Source organism: Sceloporus occidentalis, unplaced genomic scaffold (genome assembly GCF_023333645.1).
Source record: "Sceloporus occidentalis isolate IW3139 unplaced genomic scaffold, rSceOcc1.0.p SCAF_5, whole genome shotgun sequence".
NCBI lineage: Eukaryota > Metazoa > Chordata > Lepidosauria > Squamata > Phrynosomatidae > Sceloporus > Sceloporus occidentalis.
The window spans coordinates 180,054,164-180,074,504 of record NW_028316985.1 but is presented as its reverse complement, the minus strand read 5'-3'; the positions used below and the strand labels follow the sequence as shown (position 1 = coordinate 180,074,504).

Here is a 20,341-nt window from a genome sequence, read left to right as displayed (position 1 = left end):
CCAAGCAGAGTTCAGATTCTTCCATTACAGAACTATTGAAAATGTCACTAGGCTGTGGTTCAAGAATGATTTTGCCCAGCTTGTTATCAACCAAATTGAAAATGCTGGTTTATCAGAGGTTTGATGACAAACCAAAATTCACTATATTGCTTGCCTAGGAGTGCAAAGCACTATCATTTATTTGTAGGATGTCAAGCACACCGCAGTTTTCAGTATAAAGGTATTAGGCTGCCTTTGATTTAGTGAGTCAGGCCTGTATTAGAAACTCCCAGGACACACTGTAATGTCATGGGTTTGTATTTGAAAATGTTGCTTGATTTATGGGTTCTGTATTAGAAGATGAAGTAAGGAGCTTTGACAAAAAAACAAAACAAACAGCTTCATTTATATACCGCTTCATACTAAACTAACAGTGTCTAAGTGGTTTACAGTTGTAATCTAATTGCCCCCAACAATCTGGGGAATCATTTTAGCCACCTCCTCGGAAGGATGCAAGGCTGAGTCGAGCTTGAGCCCTTTTGCTGGTATTGAACTTGCAACCTTTGGTTTTGAGTGAGTGGCTGCAGTACAGGCATTTAACCACTGCACAACCAGGGCTCCTTTAGGGAGGAGGAGGGAATGTACTGTTGAGGTGAATGAGTTTGTGATTGACAACTGGAGGTTTGGTATGAATGGGGAGTTAGTTTGCCTAGGGTTTGAAAGGAGTGCAGAGAAAATCGTTTGATAGGGGTTTAGTTAGACTAGGGTTGGGCTGAGACAAAAGTTTGAAATGACTAGTAAGGATCTGATTTAGCTTATAAAGAGTGAGAGAATGTATGTGTGCTGTTTCAAATGTAAGAAATAAATAATTTGTTGGGCTGTGCTTAACGTCTTTAAACAAAGATTGTTTCTATACAACCTTAGCCTCCTGAAACACTATTTATCTGAGATCCTGGATTCGGATAAGTTGTATGTGCTGACAGCAATCAATATAAGTGGTGTTCTCTGAGGATAGTAGTTGCATAAATCCTCATAGGTACCTTGAGGGCCTTTAGATGGTGGTCTCCACAGTTGGTGTCACATAGGGGGGACAGGAAGAGGTTCTTACATTGTGTCAGGGTTGGGGTCAAAGAAAGCCCTCACTCCTAATAATTGCATTGGGGATCATAGGAGTCTTCACATTTGGCAGATTAAATGGTAGAAGTTTTGCATTTGGCCACAATGGGATTGCCTGAGAATAATCCTCACAGTTGATGGCAGTGTGGTGGAATAAAGGGGGGGGGGGACCCCATATTTCATAGCACTGGTGGGATTGCCTGAGTGGAAAACTTCACATTTGGTGGCAACATTGTGAGAAATCCCCACACATATTACCCAACTATTAAGCTGTGGCAATACCCTGTTAGGCAAAGTAATGAAACTTTGGGTAAACATAGATGGTCATTTGCTGAGTGGTAACTTACCAAATTGAATAAGTCTACTATCTGTATTGTTGTACCAAGTGGCAAAGAGAATTGTGAAATACTCATTTTCCTGTTCAATAACCCACAAAAGCCAAAGTTCAGAAAAATAACAGCAATGGAAGCAACAACAATGACAACTATGATGGTAAACATAACCAAGTAATATCATAGTAATAAAAGAGGCAAGAGAAGAAAGAGGAGTAATTTGGTAATATTAATATTATTATATTATCACTGGTCATGTCCAGTCTCCCTAACCATTTGGCAAGATGGCACAGATCAGCTGTTTTCCAGGTGGTTCCATGGACACACTACTATGTACCTAGCTGTGGTCAGATCAGTTTAGAATAGCCAGGAAATCAAGGGTCTGGCTGGACTTTAATCCAGTAATGCTGCCATAGATCTAAATCTTAGTGAATTGTTTTAAATGAAGTAGACCCACTGCATCAGTAGTTGAACACTGAGTGAGCACATAGATAAATCCTATTGACCAAATAGATCTATTCTAGATAGGACTAACAATAATAATAGACACATATTGGCTGGAATCATAGTTCTGATTAAAATAGACCCATTCAGCCAATTGTTGAATGGAGATCAACATAGAGTTAAATTCCATCAATCAACGGATCTTCTCTAGCCCAAATAGGGCTAGATAAGTTGTGATAGGAAGCAGCCATCCCCAATAGAAGAAGAAAAAGTCCATAGTAACAGAGCAGTCATGGAGCGTGTACCCTTAGATTTTCATCTACTGAGAGAGCAAATGGCTAATACAATTGCTTTGTAAGTAGGGTAGAACCACTGAAACAATGGGATATGCATAACTGTTAATTTATTATTCCATAGGTGATTATCTAGGAACACTCTAGTTGAGATTAGAAATCAGATTTAGGCCCTTGCTTTTCGTGTTTCTTCAGAAATGCTAAGTGGAAGGAGTAGGGAAGATGTTGTACTTTTCAAGACTGAGAGTTTGTATTGTTCCTTTCCCCCCCTTTTTTCTTTTACAGATCATTCCTCAGGACAATGACACTCAGTCTAGTCTGACTTACAAATACATCATCCATGAGGATTCTGTACCCAATGTCAATAGCAACAATGTCCTTCAAGAGGACCTTGATACATTTGAGTGGGCTTTGAAAAGTTGGTCACAGTGTTCCAAGCCATGTGGAGGAGGCATGTGTTCATTATTTCATTATCGAGGGGAAGGGAGTAAAACTAGGTGTGCGTGGTGTATGTTATAACTAGGCAGAACTACCTGTTGGGATGGATGAATCAGTGGCTAAAATCCTTTGGGGGGGCTATGCTAGCAGGTCTACTTTTTTCACTGTATTGTATCTCCTGGCTGAAAAATGGATTTCCTACTATGCAAGAAAACCAGTCAGAAAGAATAACGCAAAGATTTGTGCAAAATTAGTCTGCATTGTGGAGAACCACACAAACCAGTGGGCCTATTCTAGATTTCTTAACCATGGTTGAAAAGCTACCAATATTATTTGTGCACCTAAGGGGTGTGGAAATTTGGGACGTAGGTAGGATAGGAGAAGTCATATGTGATGGCAGTGTGCCTGCCAGGCAGTTCTCCAGCTTAAAGAGTATCTGACGTCATACAAGGCTGTTTCACATCTGTTCAGCTTTTAGATCATTGAGCCATGATATTCCCAAGGTATCAGATCTCCTGAGTAGTTAACACACACCCCTTGTTTGATTACAGTTGAGCTGTAACTTCCCGTTGTGTGCTTGTCTTTCTCACTTTCAGCGCTATCAATTTTTTTGCCTGCTGTTTTCACCCAACATGAAATTCATGACAATTTTTTTTCCTTATAGGTTTTCAGTACACCAAATACGGATGCCGCAGGAAGAGCGATAGCAAAATGGTTCACCGTGGCTTCTGTGAAGCCAGCAAAAAACCGAAGCCTATTCGCAGGATGTGCAATCTTCAAGAATGCACACAGCCCTTGTAAGCATCTACTCGTTTTCAATGCCCTGTCTGCACTAGTGACATAGGGCAACAAAATGGCACTCGGCTTTGCTATTCACTATCTTGCAACTTTGCTGAAGACCCTGCTAGGGATGGGCAAATCAGTCTATTTCCACTTCAGTTTCAGAGCTTGGAACAGGTTTTTTTGCTGCAGTAGTCCAGAAAAGTAACTTTTTGATATCTCATCTCAGTTTCACATGTGTCTAGTAACACAGTCATAATTTATTTTGTCTTTCCCTGTAAGAGCAAAGTATTCCAAATATTTTCTCCCTGCTAGGCAAAACTTTTAACACTCACACACAAACATATGTGTGTGTGTATTAGGTGACTTTTTTTGGAAAAAATTGTTTTGAATATATGAACAACTGGCTGCTTTCAGAAGCCCTTGCCTGAAATTTGTGGTCCTCAATAAAAGCGCTGTTGCATGTCCATCACCTCATTGAATGTACATGTCAGGGCTTTCTCCATAGGAGCACAGTGTCTGCAGAAGTCCTTCCCAAGACCAAAGAAGTCAGTCTGGCTGCATCCTTCTTGAGTTTCCAGAGGGCAGCTACATTTGTGTTATTTCATATGACCTTTGGCCCTTAAAACTGGAGTGGCTGCTTTGGCTGTGTAAACGCTGTTTTTCCCCAAACTATTTTAACAGAACTGTTTCTAGGAGCATCTGTGGTTGTTTGTTGTTAACTGCCCTCAAGTCGACCCCAACTCATGCCAACCCTGTGGATGAAACATCTCCAGGGATGCATCTACCCTAGGAGCATCTACACTATAGAAATAATGTAGTTTGGCACCAATTTAATTGCCATTGCTCCACCCCACAGACCCCTGGATTTGTAGTTTTGTGAAACACCAGCACTCTTTGGCAGAAAAAGATAAAGACCGTTTAAAACTACAAATCCCAGGATTCTGTAGGATGCAGCTACAGCACATAAAGTGGTGCATTGTTTTTTGTAGCTTAACTGCACCTCTAGTGTATTTTTCATTAATGTTTTTATCTGGTTTATCTGTTTAAAGTTTTAAATAATGTTTTTATCTGTCATGCATCACATCAAGGGCCCAGGCAGACTGAGAGTTGATAAATAAATACTTTAAAGAAATAAACAGTAATAAAAGCCATTGCTATATTATTATTATTATTATTATTATTATTATTATTTGCAGTGTTTTATGTAAGACATTTTATTTGGTGCAAAATATACTGTTCTTCTACAAAACATTGATTTTTGCACAAAAAAAACATTTTTGAGTGGAAATAAAATGTTCACAAAAAATGTTGAACTGCAAAAAATATCATAGAGTAGTTGGTCATATTTGGAAGCAGTTTCTCAGAATGCCAAGATAGCCATTCTCAAGGATAAAATGTTCAATTCTTTACACCTTTATTCTAGCCATAGGACTGTGGCATGCAATTTCCATGTAACTACGCAATTAAAACAGACACACATTTGCATTCACTTTTAATGCAGCTTTCCCATGTGTTCAAATACAATTTTTTGTATGTGGCTATTAGGGGATATCTCTATATTGTAAATAAGTTTTCTTAATGTCCACATTTTTGTATACAGCATTTAAGATGAGGATGGCACCACAAAAGTACACTTTCCAAAGCATGACTGTGCTTGGATCTGTGTTGAAGTCCATGAAATATGAATTAGATTGGGTGAATTATCACCCACAGTAGACTCAGACTGTAAGAGACATATAATAAATAATGGAGAAATTCAGAACCAAAGCAAAATTAAAGAGTATAAAACAATTCACTTGGGAATGAAAACCATGTTTGATGAAGCAAATTTCACTCAGGAGTTTCCTTTGCCTAACAGGCAAAGCTGAGATTTTGCTGTAAACTTTGCTGTTGATATTTTGCTTTTTCCACATTTGGTTGGTGTATTAGCAAGTGGGGAAAATTGGTCCCTCTTTCATAGCTGAGATGGGAAGAAATCGGATGTGCTAAACATGGTATTATGGAAAATTATATCTCCCACACAAGCTTTTTCTCTTTTTAGTCACCAAATTGGTTGTACATCTATCTATACATTATTAAAACCCATTTGCTCCTATCTGTAGAACTCTTCTCTCAGGAAACTCAGTTATTAATGAATCATCAAATATTTGTGTATGCATGCAATCAGTATTTGGAGTTGTTTACCATTTTTCAGCTCAATAGCTCTTCTTTTTCCCTCCCCAGCTGGGTTACGGAGGAATGGGAGCACTGCACCAAAACCTGTGGGACTGCTGGTTATCAAATCCGAACAGTCCGTTGCATTCAGCCACTTCACGATAGTGCAAACCGCTCTGTGCATTTTAAATACTGCAGTGGGGATCGACCTGAGAGTCGTAGGCCTTGTAACAGAACTCCGTGTCCTGCTCAGTGGAAGACGTGGCCATGGAGTCCAGTAAGCACCCCATGTCTTCTATGTTTAAGTTATTGACAACTAGTGAAATGGTTAAAAATCCCAGAGCCAGCTGTTCTTTGCAGATGTAGGAACTCCATTGTAAGTGCTAGAACTGTACAGAAAGGTGTATGCTTTTAGTAGGGTGTGTGAAAATTTCTCTTTCCCAGTTCCATTGACCTTCTTTGAATCCCGTTTGCATTTTCTTCTCTTCCTTGTTTCATCACGGGTTGTGAGATTTTCTACAGTCTGAGTCTTCCTTATCTGCAATTTCAAAATATGAAATATTCTAAAAACCAAAGCTTTTTCCATGGGTGGCTGAGATAGTGACACCTCTGCTTTCTGATGGTTCAGTGTAAACAAACTTTGTTTCAAGCACAAAATTATTAAAAATGTTATATAAAATTATCTTCAGGCTATATATATAAGATGTATATGAAACAGAAATGCATTTGGTGCTTAGACTTGGGGCCCATCTGCAAGGTATCTTATAATGTATAGGCAAATATTCCAAAATTTTGAAACAACTGAAATCCCAAACACTTCTGATCCCAAACATTTTAGATAAGGGAGATTCAGTCTGTATTTATTTTCAGTACTGAAATTTGGGCATTTCTTTTACACACTAACTAAATTCCATCTTTGTTTGCACAATTAATCTTATTTTTTGCTATAATTATTTTCCCACTTAACTGAATCATTTTTCTGCATTTTTTTCTAAACCATGTGCATTTCTACCATGATTATTTCAAAATATATACAGTACAAAATATATTTGCAAGCCTCAATAATGTGCACATGCTGATGGAAAGGTGTACATTTTCTCACCAAAAGTAACAAGATAGAAGGTGCACAAATGCTATCGTCACTGACACTGTTAGGTCCAATTACATTTCTTTCTATCCCTAGTATTTGGTATAAATTTCCCCCAATTTGTCCATTATTCGTGCCTTGCTTTTTAGGTATGCATTGAAACTGAATGTGTTCCCCACTAAATAAAATGGGTTTGTGTTGTTGTTATGTGCCTTCAAGTCAACTCCAGCTTATAATGACCTTACCTTAGGGTTTTCTTGAAAGGGTTTTGCCATTGTGTTCCTCTGAAGCTGAAAGAGTATGAATTGTCCAAGGTCACCTAGTGGGCTTCCATAAGTTCGCAGGGGTTGAACCCTGGTCTCCCAGAGTCCTAATCCAGCACTCAAACCACTACTGTGCTGGCTCTTTTTTCAAATATGCACATTTTAAGTTTTGCCTTTACTTGCATATATTCCAGAAGATATGAATCTGATGTTTGAGCTTCCTTGATATTCAAAATAATGTGCCTCCTGTTATAAATAATCTCTTAGAAAATGAATGGAATGAATTTTTTAAAGAAAAACCTTGGTTAAAGTGAATTTCTTTCCCAGCCCTATGAAACAGCCTTTACTCATCTAGTTAAGGATATGATTGCCAAAATTTATTCTTCTCTGTGGTACTTTGTTGCTTTTCTCCATAGTGTTCTGTGACCTGCGGTGAAGGAACAGAGTCCAGGCAGGTCTTATGCCGTACTGGTAACCAATGTGATGGAGAAAAGCCAGAGTCTGTGAGAGTGTGCAAGCTTCCCCCATGTAATGGTATGCAAAACATTACCCCTGGTTACATTAAGATGGGATTGTCTAGCTTTTGGTATTTACAACACAGCCCCTTTGTACCAGTAATGAGTGCTTCTGGACTGACAGTTCTTGCTAATAACAATGAAAAGGAAGCCAAAAACATTGTTAATCTGTCTTTTTTCTCTTTCTTTCATTTATTTTAGTGGAAAGAAGGAAAGGTATTTAGTCTGGGGGAGTGAGGTTAAGAGCTGACATGATAACCATATCTGAATACCTGAAAGGAAGTTGTACTGAAGATGGAGCAATCTTCTTTTATGCTGCTCCTGAGACTAGGACATGGAGCAATGGATTCATATTACAGGAAAAGAGATTGAACCTAAATATTAGAAGGAACTTCCTAACAGCAAGAGCTGTTCAACAGTGGAATAAGCTGCCCCAGAGTGTAGTGAGTCTCCTTCTTTGGAGGTTTTTATACAGAGGCTGATGGCCATCTGTCAGGGGTGCCTTGATTGCATATTCCTGCATGGCGGGAGTTGGACTGGATGGCCCTTGAGGTCCCTTCCAACTCTATGATTCTATGATTCTGTAATAGTGGAACATGGAAGGGTTACAAACATCCCTGTCTGGATTGCCCACACACAATGAATGAAATAGTATTGAGAGACTATAAAAGTTTCATCTGGAAACACCCAGTAACTAACAATTGTTGCTAAAACAACTGTTCTTCTTATTTCTGATATTAAAGCACAGTAAAATTAAAAGCTATTTTAAGAGACATTGTGTGTGTGTGTGTGTGTGTGTGTGTGTGTGTGTGTGTGTGTGTTAAAAACACAGCTCCAACTTTAGAAGCTTGTTCCTCAACAGCCAGTCAATTTTGATTGCCTCCCAACAGAAATATAATAGGGAGCAGACCATCCTCTCAATAAGAGGTTCAGAAAGTGGGAGCAGCCACCAAAGACACTTCTTTCACATCCTTACCACACGTAGCTATTAGGACGGTGGGGCTGAGAAAGCCTTCTCCCAGAGATCTCATAACCCAAATTGATTCATATGGGGAAATACAACCTCTCCCTTGGACAAAAAAATGCACTGACCTAGCTAACAGAATATTTTCCAGCAGATATAGAAACCTTACTTATAGCAGTTCAAATTAATCACCTATCTAGGCCAGTATTTTCTATCCTGACTCTCCAATGTGTCATTAGGATGGTGAAGCCACCCTGGACTTTACCATGAATATTAAAGGTGCTGAAATTCAGGACTAAAACCCATAGTAGATTCATTGCCTTACTGACATAGAAGCCACTAGCTGTCATTCATTATCTCAGAACAGAACTCTTTCCTGACATCCACCACTATAACTAGAGGTACCAGGGATTGAAATTGACACAGGATCTTGGAAAGGCAAATCAACTACCATGATTCCCTCCTGCATCTGGAGAAAAGTTCTCTCTCTCGACCTTTTCATACTACATAGTTACAACACAATGGTTTCACCTTTAACTGACATAGTTCTATCCCATGTCATCCTGAGATTTGAAGTTTTGTGAGGAACTTTAGCTCTCTGGCTGAGAATTCTTTTTCTAACAAAATTTTTAAATGCAAATCCCAATATCCCATAGGATGTTCCCATGCCTCTCAAAAGTGAAACACAGGGCTATCATTCTGTAATGCGAAAGGATGTCCTGAGAAGACACACCATAAAAATATTAGGAACAAGAGGAGTCCACTGTTGCCTAGGTGCAATGGTATCTGGAACCCCAAACATCTAGGACAACAGGCAGTAATATTGTTGGATGCTTTCAAGTTGTTTCTTATGATGAGCCTATCATGGGGTTTTCTTGGCAAGTTTCTTCTGAGAGGGTTTGCCATTGCCATCCTCTTGAGGCTGAGGGAGTGTGACTTGCCCAAGGTCGCCCATTGGCTTTCATGGCTGAGCAGGGATTCAAATCCTGGTCTCTTGAGTTGTAGTCCAATGCTTAAACCACTACACTACACTGGCTTTCTAGATTTATCTAAAACAAGTGGTGAGGAATTTGTGTCACTCCAGATGATGTTGGATTGCAGCTCCCATCAAAACTATCCAATAGAGAGAATGGTTAAAGATGGTGGGGCATGCAATGCATAAACACCTGGAGGGCCACAGTTTTCCCATCCTTGTCCATATGTTTTATTTTGGTTAACCTCTGGAAGTGTTATTTTCCCAACCTGCAGAAACAGGCCTTGAAGAAGAAAGCGTAACTTTATGAAACCTGTAGTGTTTTCTCACCATTTGGACACCAGAGGGAAGCAAAGAGTTGCCTGCTATATGAACATGGGTTTTCTTCTAGGAGAAATTGTATTTTTCTATCTGTTGCTCTCTTTTTTAAAAGAACATTAAACTATCCTATTGGTCCCTCATGCATTCCTGGCTCAGAGTAAAGAAGGAGAACTCAAGTAGCATCCCCCAGACAACCAAAACTTCTTTCTAGATACAAACCAAGATACTGTTGTACACTTAGCAAGCTAGTTTCGCAAACTGAATGTGTGTTATTGCATTTATTTCCCCCAGCTGCCATGGGGGATTTTACTTGATTTGTGAAGAAATGGCATGTGTTTTAACCATTGAATCCAGCCATATAAGAAGTGTGCACTGGGTTATACAGTAGGTCCTCCACATTTGCTGGGGTTTGGAGCATAGGACTCCCACGAAAGAGGGAAAACTGCAAATAAAACACTGTTCTTTTTACCTGAGAAAACACCTCTTTAGAAATCTCTACGTTCTCCAGAAAAATCAGTGGTCAACATGAGCCAGAGCATGACCATAGAATCACATTGGAAGACCTATAAATGCCTAGAGAATTGTTCTCTCTAGACATCTCTAGATTCTCCATCTCACCTCTATGGTCAACATCTTGGCAGAGTGTGCTGGAGGACCTAGAAATTCCTAAAGAGGACATATTAATCAAATCTGTGGATAACCAAATCCACAAAAGTCAAAGTCGCACACCTGGAGGTCACTGTACACTCTTTTAAGACAAATTCTGAACTCCATGTTGTGACATTATCTTTGTTAAGCCACCCGGAAAGTCACCCAAAAAAAAATATATCTCTGTGCAAACTTTCTGAAACAGTGGCTGTCAAACTTTTAGATTTCCACCTCCCAGAAGTTGCAGGACCAATGACCAGGAATCCTGAGGCCAGAAATTCGAAGCATTTGGAGGGCCAATTATTGTGAACCCCTTTTTATTTTATTTTTTAAAAAGCAAATAGGGAAAGGGAAAATGATAATAATGAGGTTTGCATGTTATCTTCAGACCGTTTGACAGGAAGAGTCTGCAGATTATCCCCTTGGGCCTGGGGCCATTGCGGCTGTGACCTGATCATAGAATCATAGAGTTGGAAGAGACCACAAGGGTCATCCAGTCCAACCCCCTGCCATGCAGGAATACATAATCACACAAACCAATGAGCCTAAGTTGACAGTTTGCAACCTTTAAAGAAGCCTGTCAAGGAAACCCTTTTGGACATTGGTTTCTGCACCGTGGATAGTTCCTTTAAACCTAAACCCTAGAATAATTCACCATCCCATGGGCATGGAAGCCAAGAGACAGCACTGGAATTCAAAGATACAGCTGTGTTAGTCCGTAGAATCAGTATGTAGAGAGATCTTGCAGCACCTTTGAGACTAACTGAATGAAAGAAGTTGGCAGCATGAGCTTTGGTAGACTTGGGTCTACTTCCTCAGATGCATTTGGTGGAGTAGCTGGCTTTCCACTCCACCAAATGCATCTGAGGAAGTAGACTTAAGTCTATGAAAGCCCATGTTGCCAACTTCTTTCTTTCAGATAGTCTCAAAGGTGCTACAAGATCTCTCTGAATACAGACACCATTGAAGTTAGTGCCAAAGCAGTTAAAAGTAGATATTAAGAAACCGGATGTATGTAGATCCCTTTAGGGCCTATTACTCCCAGAATTCTCCAACCAACATGGCTTAGCCGATGCCTGTGTTGATTTCGAGGTTCATAGAATCGTAGAACTGGAAGAGACCACAAGGGCTATCCAGTCCAACCCCCTGCCATGCATGAACTCTCAATCAAAGCATCCCTGACAGATGGCCATCCAGCCTCTGCTTAAAGACCTCCAAAGAAGGAGACTCCACCACACTCCGAGGGAATGTGTTGTACTGTCAAACAGCCCTTACTGTCAGGAAGTTCCTCCTAATGTTGAAGTTCTGGGAGTTGTCCTCCAAGCTCTGGATAGCTGGGCTACAATTTATTAGTTTTTTGTGGGTTTTTCGGGCTATGTGGCCATGTTCTAGCAGAATTTCTTTCTCTGCTCTGCTAGAACATGGCCATGTAGCTCGAAAAACCCACAAAAAACTATGGATGCCGGCCATGAAAGCCTTCGACTTTACATTACAATTTATTAATTTACATACAAAAATATGGGATGTATGCACTAAGGACAGAGGGATTTTAGACCAGGAAAATAACAGGAGAATGAGGGTTAAACCCACTAGCTTTTCAGTCCCAGTCCAAATATCTCTCCCCTCCTATGTAGCTCTACCATTGACAAACAAACAAACAAGAAAGCAACACAAAACCCGTAGGAGGGTTCATTACAGAACTTCTAAATTCACATCTAGCTTAGCTCAGGATGCTGTTAATGCTCTGTTATGTTCTGAGAATGCTTGCCAATCTCTTGAAATTGTTGTTTTGCCCAGAAGCAGAAAAATAATTTATGGAACTGGAAAATTCAAGATTACATCTTGCAACAAATGGGACGAGGTGGAGGGGAGATAAAACCCATTTGTTTTGCCACTCATATGACTTGCAGTAATTTGCATTGCTTAAGCACAATGAGGCAAAAATGCCCAGAGTGTATGTGTGTAGAAGTGAATGCACCTCCAAGGAATGTTCAAGCAGAAGTGGGTAACTGTGGTCTTCCAAATGCAAGATGGTGCCATTAGGGTCATTCCCCCTTGACTTTGCTAGGCTGGGGATGGTGGGAGCTGCAATCCACCAGCAAATAGAACTCCATGGTTGACCATATCTGGTTTAGAGAGTAGATGAGAAACTTCTTTATGCTTTTTAAATTAATACTGTTTGAATAAATTTCACACTGACACAGTTTTGAAGAAGAAAGGGACAGAGATCTAATAGTCATATAATAGAGTGAAATGAAGAAGGGGAATCCTAAATTAAACATAATCTCTAAAAGAGGCGATGGGAAGATGCACAGCTGCGTCTTAAAACAATAAAGGGTTGTGGGATCCCTTTCTGTACATTTTGACATTTTTAAAAAAGAAATCTTTTTGAAATTTTTCATTTCATTGCTGTTTTAAGGATCTGTGTTGAGTGACTTCTTTCAACACCAATATTAACTGTTATTCTTCAGTTTTGAAAAGCAGAAGCCACCCTGGGAATTTTCTTAATTTTAAAGTTGGCGTTATTAACTCCATTAATAAAATAATTATGTATTGATACAATGATTTATACGAAAAAATATTCATTATAATAATAATGGATTAATAGTGAAATTTAATTCCCTCATGATTCTTAATTCATCTTTACTTTCTTTGTTGTTTGTTTTATAAATTGACATATCCTTCAAGATAAAAGTTTCCAAGTGAATCTCTCTCTCTCTCTCTCTCTCTCTCTCTCTCTCGCACACACACAAACACACACACACACACACACAGATCCACCAAAAAAGATAATAAAAACAATACAACCCTGATAAAAAACACATTAAATTAAAAAAAAACCAGTAACACTGAGGTACTCTAGTCAGATGTTTAAAAACCTGCAAGCAAATTTTAAAATGCAATGGCTCCTGCCACACTGCCGGGTTAATGCAGTTTGACCCCACTTTAACTATCATGGCTCAATGCTATGGAATCCTGGGATCTGTAGTTTGTTGTGGCATCAGAGTTCTCTGACAGAGAAGACTAAATGGCACACAAAACTACAAATCCCAGAATTCCATAGCAGAGTCATAGCAGTTAAAGCAGTGTCAAACTGCATTAATTCTGCAGTGTAGATGCAGCCTTATTTACAACCCCTCTCCTTATTTAATAATCTTGTACCAGACCTGAGATCTTTTGCAGGTCTGGGTTTCAAGAGTCTTTGAGGAAGTATGAAGGTTAATTTGCACCACCACAGACCCATAACAGCCCTCACTGCCCCATTTTGGGCCAAATTTATTCCCCCAAAAGTGACTTTAGACCTACTACTGACTTTGTCTTCTTTTTTCTTTCTTTCTTGTTTTGGTTGGTTTGGGGGTGAGGGCTATGCCTGGCATTAGGAGAAACAGCCAGGTAGACAGAGAGGCTTCTGACACCTCTGTCTGTCTTGTTGTTGCTGCTGCTGTTTGCCTTCAAGTCGTTTCAGACTTTTCTTGGCAGGTTTTTTCAGAGGGGGGTTACCATTGCCGTCTTGTTTCTCTCTACCTGCCCTAAATATGCCAGTGGTGATGTGTACTCTGCCAGTATGATGTAGGATCCTCTCCATTTTCTCCAACGTGTATTTGTGTGTTTGTGTATGTGCCTATTAGTTGCCTGTTAATTTATGGCCGCCCCATGAATTTTCTAATTTTCTTAGGCATGGAATACTCAGAAGCAGTTTTGCCAGTTCCTGCCTCTGATATATAGACTACAGCATCTGGTTTTCATTGGGAGTCTCCTATCCAACTTCTTACCAGAGCTGACCCGGCTTAGCTTCCAGAATCAGACAAGATCCGGTCCCTTACCATGAGAAAAATGCCCTCTTTCTCATAGCAGCTCATATTGTCTAAATTTTTCTTCAGGTTGTCCTATTTACTGCCCAAAGGTCGACCCAGTTTGCCTTCCTAATGGACGAGGGATTGATCCGTCCATCCTGTTTCCCTCAGGTTAAAAATTGCTTCTAGATGAAGTATCTGCAGATGTATTTGCGGGGGTAAAAAAAGGTGTGAATGCTGGGGGACAAAGATGTAATACTCCACTTTAAAATGGGTCTCTCAGCTCAGCAATAAGGCACAGCATACACTGATTTTCAAATGATGGTGTAATCATAGGGGACTTTGTAAAAATGTGCCTTTAATCTGACCTTTAGAAGCCACTCAATGAAAGTGTCCTCCCAAGGTGTACATTTAGAGCTCTTTGACTTTTAAAAGCAGTGTTATTAAGCTTAGATTAGAGCAGGCGGGGACAGCTGATATCCTGAAAGAGTTGCAGGCAGCTGCCTAGAGGTGGAAGAAATCACGTTCTTTTGGATTCTCCTCACTTCCCCAGCTACTGCCACCCAGTTTGTATATTCATCCCAATTATTCCAGTAGAGAGATTGTAGGGCTGCGATTGTTTTGCTAAAGGAAGTAATGAGTAATTTTAGTAATTTTCTTCCTGCCGTGAAAAAGTTGTTGAAAACAGGCATTTTCCAACAGAAAAACAGCATTTTCTGCAGTGGATGCAGCAATTACTCTATGGATAATATTAGTCCTGCTTTCAAGGACTTGCTTGCATTGGGAAGAAAATTGTTCAAATTATTTGTTCCTTCCATCAAGAGTGAAATTAATAAAGGATTACAACCTTAGTTGCACAGCGGTCAGCTAGGTACATCAAAGTAGATCTGCATGTGTAAGAATAATTACCCATGAGTATAACACCAACAGGATCACAGCAATTATATACAGTGATGTTTAAGGTTTTTGTGTTGTTGTGTGCTTTCAAGTTGTTTCAAACATATAGTGACCCTAAAGACAAGCTATCATGGGATTTTCTTGGCAAGATTTGTTCAAAAACAGTTTTCCTTTGGCTTTTTCTGAGAGTGTGACTAGGTCAAAGTCACCCAGTGTGTTTCCATGGCCAAGTGGGGATTGAAACCTCTAGTGTCCAGAGTTGTGGTCCAACACTCAAACTACTATCCACACCGGCTCTCTGATTTTTAAAGCAATTTCACTGAAATTAGTGAAATTAGTGGCATTTATGTTCCAGTTAAGTTCCACTGGTTTTAATACTCTGTCTTAAATCTCAACAGCACCTAGGACTGAGACTTATCAAAATCAGTGGAATGCATTCCTTTCAGAATTAGTGGCATGGAGCTTCTTTGATTGTAATGCCTTTGCTCCATTAGAGTACAAAAACTTAATTCACCTAAACATGTATTGAGAGTTTAGACTATTCGGGGTGCAGTTCCATTTGAGTTATACCTTGCTTCTCAACAAAATGCCACTCCAAATTCATGGTGTTTTTTTCTTTTCCAGATGAACCTTGCCAAGGAGATAAATCCATCTTCTGCCAGATGGAGGTGCTTGCCCGGTACTGTTCAATCCCAGGCTACAAAAAGCTGTGCTGTGAATCTTGCAGTAAACGTAGTAGCACCCTGCCACCTCCTTTCCTGAGTGAAGCTGCAGAAACTGAAGAGGAAATCATAGCCACCCATGGTGACCCACCTAAGACTTTGGTTGGTCCAACATCTTTACTCTCACCTCAGTCTGAGGGTCCAGGTTCTTTGGGCAGGATGTCCTTGGCAGAAGACACCCATGCACTTGTTCCTCAGACCCACAGCAGGTCCAGAGTAATCAGTCCACTGCAGCGAAGAGTGAAGAACCAAGCAAGAAACAAGACTTCTGGGTCAGTGGCAATGCCATACCAGCCACCAACCAAAAGTGGCCATCTCCTTACCCACAATTCTTCAACCTCATTAGATAGCAGTCCAACCATAGTGGAAAATAACAGCTCAGCTGATGTTCATTCTCCACACAGAACCTCAAGGAGAAATGAGAAGCAAACTGACAGGTGGCAGCTTCCAAGGGTTTCAACTGTGGAAAGATGAAACTTAGAAGTGGGGAAAGAGAGGGTTAATGAAAGTGGAGGTCGTCTTGTTGTTTCGTTCCCAGTATCATGGTGCATGCAAAATTTCCAAGTGCAGGACTCTCAACATCAGTAACTGAAATGGAGAGTGGGGGAAAGTGCAGGTTCACTTTGCAGTCAAATCCATCCTTCCTCTCTTTTTCTTTTCTTTCTTCCCCTCCCTCAGTATCTGGTTACCTGCATATTTCAAAGGGAAACTCCAAAATGACACAAGAAAGCAGGTAGTTGAGTGGGCTGGCCCTTTCCTGCCAACCAGAAATCTATGTTGTACATCAGCTGCTTTAAAAAAAAACCCCAAAAGATATATTATTAATTAACTGAAGATAAAGAAAAATAAAGTGAATGTTGTTTGAAGGGGTAGAGAATGGGGAAAGGCAACCAATCAGAGGAACCAAACTTTTACATTTCTACAAAATATTTTTTACCATGGAACAACAAATTGTATTGCTAATTTATATCTATAAAATGATTAATAGTATGATTCAAAGTTGCAGCTGCCGTGTACATAGTGTATATTAGCAACAGAGGAAGGGAAAGAAAAGCAGTATTATTTTTTCAGAATTTTGTGTTCTTCAGCCATTCGTGTATGAATTTTACATTTCAGGGTCATGTTTGGGTGCCTACCATACAAGTTCTGCCTTATTCACATTCCATGAGCATGCTTGTCAACTGAGATCCAAAGAGCTCAATCCACAAATTCAGCTGTTTCCATATATGTGGTTAAACAGCTTCAGGACATTTCTTGGGAGATTTCCGGATTTCTTTGTGCTGTAACATAGCAGCTCTTGAGTGGCTTTCCATGAGCATGGATTCCTTAGTAGGAAAGAAAGGAGTTAACTCTGAAAGTCTGAATTCTTTGCTTCTAGTTTTGGTGCAGAGCTATCAGAAGGCTGATGGTGGAGTGAAAGGTCTGTCTACAGCTCTTTGGATCCCAGCTTGTAGCATTACTGTGAGAGATAATCTCCCATTTGTCTGTCACTTCAGAGAGCAGTTGGATTATTATCACAGTCCTGTAACACATAGCTTGGGGAATGGTAAGGTACAAAATGTATGTGTTTTCAGGTGATTCATTTGTGCCACTTTAGGGGGATATAGGTTGGGTAGTGGAAATGTACTAAGGCATAAACCAAAACTGATTCTCTGTGCCTCCAGACAGAACAAAGAAAGAAAAGGAAGCTCCAAGCTAAAACCCCAGCCTATACTTAAGGGGGCTTTATTGAGGCCTGGCATCATAGTGCCTTCTTTCTTTTCCCTGCCCCACTGGAAATCCACAGAACCCGTTGCACATGGGAGGTGTGTACAAACCATAGTCCAAGTTGCACACTGAATTCCAAAACTTGCCTATACAACCAGCATTGCAAGCATGCACCATTTATAGTGCTGGCATCTGTATAGTGAATCAGGAGAGATTCCCATTCTGAATCTCTCCTGCATCATGGGGCAGCCCTACCCACTGCTGTACTAGGTGAGCTGCAGCTTAACAACAGAGCCTAAGAAGAAGAAATTAATATAACGGCTGAGAAAGGTCTGTATGGGCACATCCCCATTGAGATTAATGGTAGCTGCACAAAAATCTTGCCCCTCCCATTAGGCATAGTGAGCAAAGAGCCTCCAGCAGGGGATCCTGGTAGGCAGCAGCAATAGTAGCTCCTAGCTATTACTCCTGAACCCACCATTTTCTTCTTTTCAGGGGTATAGGTGTGCATCAAATGGTCTGTACTAAAGCTACCTAAATTAGTTTGCTGCTATCACCTGTGATAATGGCATTGTCCTATTGCAAGTTTTGAAGGGTCAGTTGCTGATCCAGTTGAGTTCAGCAGATAAATTGATAGGAGGCACTATGCCTTTTGCCTGAGGCTGTGAAAAATCTTTGGCATAACACACTGACATAGCACATGGTTCTGTAGAGCACAGAATAAACCAGCACTTTTGAAGCTAAGCAATACCAAGTGTGGCCAATATCTTCATGGAAGGACTGCTTAAGGAGCCTGTGAACTGCTGCCTTTGATTCCATAAAAGAAAGGTGGAATGTAGCAGTAAAAACAAGAAGTGCTTTACATACACAAGGTGCCAGACTCTAGCCTTGACATTTGTAATAGTAGAATTGGAAAACATATTTGCAAGAGGCCTGATATTAGGGGCTACTGATATGGAAAGACTACTGGTCTGACTGAATATAAGGCAGCAGGATACACTCACAGAAGAAGGCTCAAGATTTGCATGTGAGCACATCAGTGTACACGTACCACTCCTTTTCCCCAAAAAAGAAAGTGTTAGGCTCATGAGAAGCATCAGCCATATTTTTCTTTGGGTGCTACAGTCAAAATATGGTAGTGCTTGAAGGCAATGTTACAGTTTTATTATTATTCTTTCTATTAAATAGCCTGTTAGACATTTGTCAAGCCAAAAAGCATCTCCAAATGAGAACAGGCATGAATGATGAGACACAGGTATGGTATTTTCAGATGAGGCTGAACATGAACATATACATTCATGGATCTCAAGGTGGGGTCAGGCGCTGTCTTGCTACCCATACCACCACATTTATCTGTGATAAATTTGGATTGCTATGGAACACACCATTCCTGTGAGGCAGATGTACTCTTCTCTCCTGGGTTTTGCTGTAAAGTACTTGTATATAGGAATGAAAAGTAAAGCTATTTATTAAAAGTATGCCATTGCTGTTGGTGGTTTGTTTGTTTTTTTGCTAGTGTTTTATCTAATGAATATTAAAAAACACACAAAATAATGGCTTTACTCACCCATTACAAATGTAATGCAGAGAAATATGACACGGTTGCAGTCTAAAGATACTTATATGCACATCAGTGTTAGACTATAGCTCATAGCCTGATAAAAATACACATACTAAGCTTAATTCAAAAGTATGTTTAGCAAAGAAAAAAAATTATACTCAGTGTTACATTCTTGTTCCAACTATGCAAGGGGTGCATAGCATTACATGTTTTTTTACAACTGTGTAAGGGGTCACATTTGTTTTTGTGGACCCTAGAAATATTGCTGCTAGTGAAATAGGTTATGCAGCTGACTGTTGTTGCTGCTGTGTGCCTTCAAGTCATTTCTGACTTATGGTGACCATAAGGTGACCCTATCATGAGGTTTTATTGGCAAAAGTTGTTCAAATGAGGTTTTATGTTGCCTTCCCCTGAGGCTGAGAACATGTATCTTGCCCAAGGTCACCCGTGGGTTTCATAACCAAGCTGGGAATTGAACCCTGGTCTCCAGAGTTGTACTCCAACACTCAAATCACTATGCCACACCTGGAAAATGTGTTGGATACCATCTCTTGTGCTGAAATCTTCATCTCAGGCCTGAGTCCTACTCTTAATCTCAATTAGTAGATGGATTGAATCAAATCTACATACCGAATCCCCACTCCACAATTGATTCAGTGGATTGATCCTAGCTTGGAGTAACCAACAGGAGTCAGATCTAGGTTCTCCAAAAGTGCAGAATCATTTGCACTAGTGTAGTGACAATAATAGATACTGGTCATAGATGCCCGATTATGACTGCCAAACACTACTGTTTGGCAGTCATGTGGATCAGGAATGTGGAGATGTCCTGCAACTCTTCTATTTTGTTCTCTCTCTCTATATATATATATATATATATACACACACACACACACACACACAGAGAGAGAGAGAGAATATGGAGGCATAATGTGGCTAGATTGGAGGAGGTTATCATGGCTGCAGATTCCATTGAGAACTCCCCAGTATCCTCAACCTTTCTCAACCCATTGTCCATCTTTGCTGAGTCCTCTATCAGAGCAACTAATGAGAACTGATTCCCAGCCTTTGTTTTCTCCAGCTAGCCTGGCCAATAGTCAGCAATGCTGGGATCTGAGGTTCAAAACATCTGGAGGACTAAAATTTAAGAATCACTGCTTAGAGTTTAGGAGGAAAGAGGAGTGCTGACAATTAGCCACTGATGGAGAGATAGGATTTGCCGTACCATCACTTTAGCTTCATCCGGTGAGCCTATGAATGAAAGATGTCCAAGAGTCCCAGCCATCAATTGCCCTCCTCAAGTCTTGCATGCTCAGAGCCCTTAGCTCTCTTTACTGAGTCAACCCACCT

At 40.2% G+C, this 20,341-nt stretch overlaps 1 protein-coding gene across 1 annotated transcript in view; it reads left to right on the top strand.

The window, feature by feature from the left end:
• Positions 1-18,895, top strand: part of LOC149313241 (A disintegrin and metalloproteinase with thrombospondin motifs 3-like) — a 142,309-nt gene extending 123,414 nt beyond the window's left edge. The window contains exons 18-22 of the mRNA XM_089526333.1: positions 2,450-2,615; positions 3,267-3,399; positions 5,609-5,816; positions 7,306-7,423; positions 15,626-18,895. Of these exons, the coding sequence (XP_089382459.1) occupies positions 2,450-2,615; positions 3,267-3,399; positions 5,609-5,816; positions 7,306-7,423; positions 15,626-16,197 (1,197 nt within the window). The 3' untranslated portion in view covers positions 16,198-18,895. The remainder of the gene's footprint in view (positions 1-2,449; positions 2,616-3,266; positions 3,400-5,608; positions 5,817-7,305; positions 7,424-15,625) is intronic.
• Positions 18,896-20,341: the final 1,446 nt, after the last annotated feature.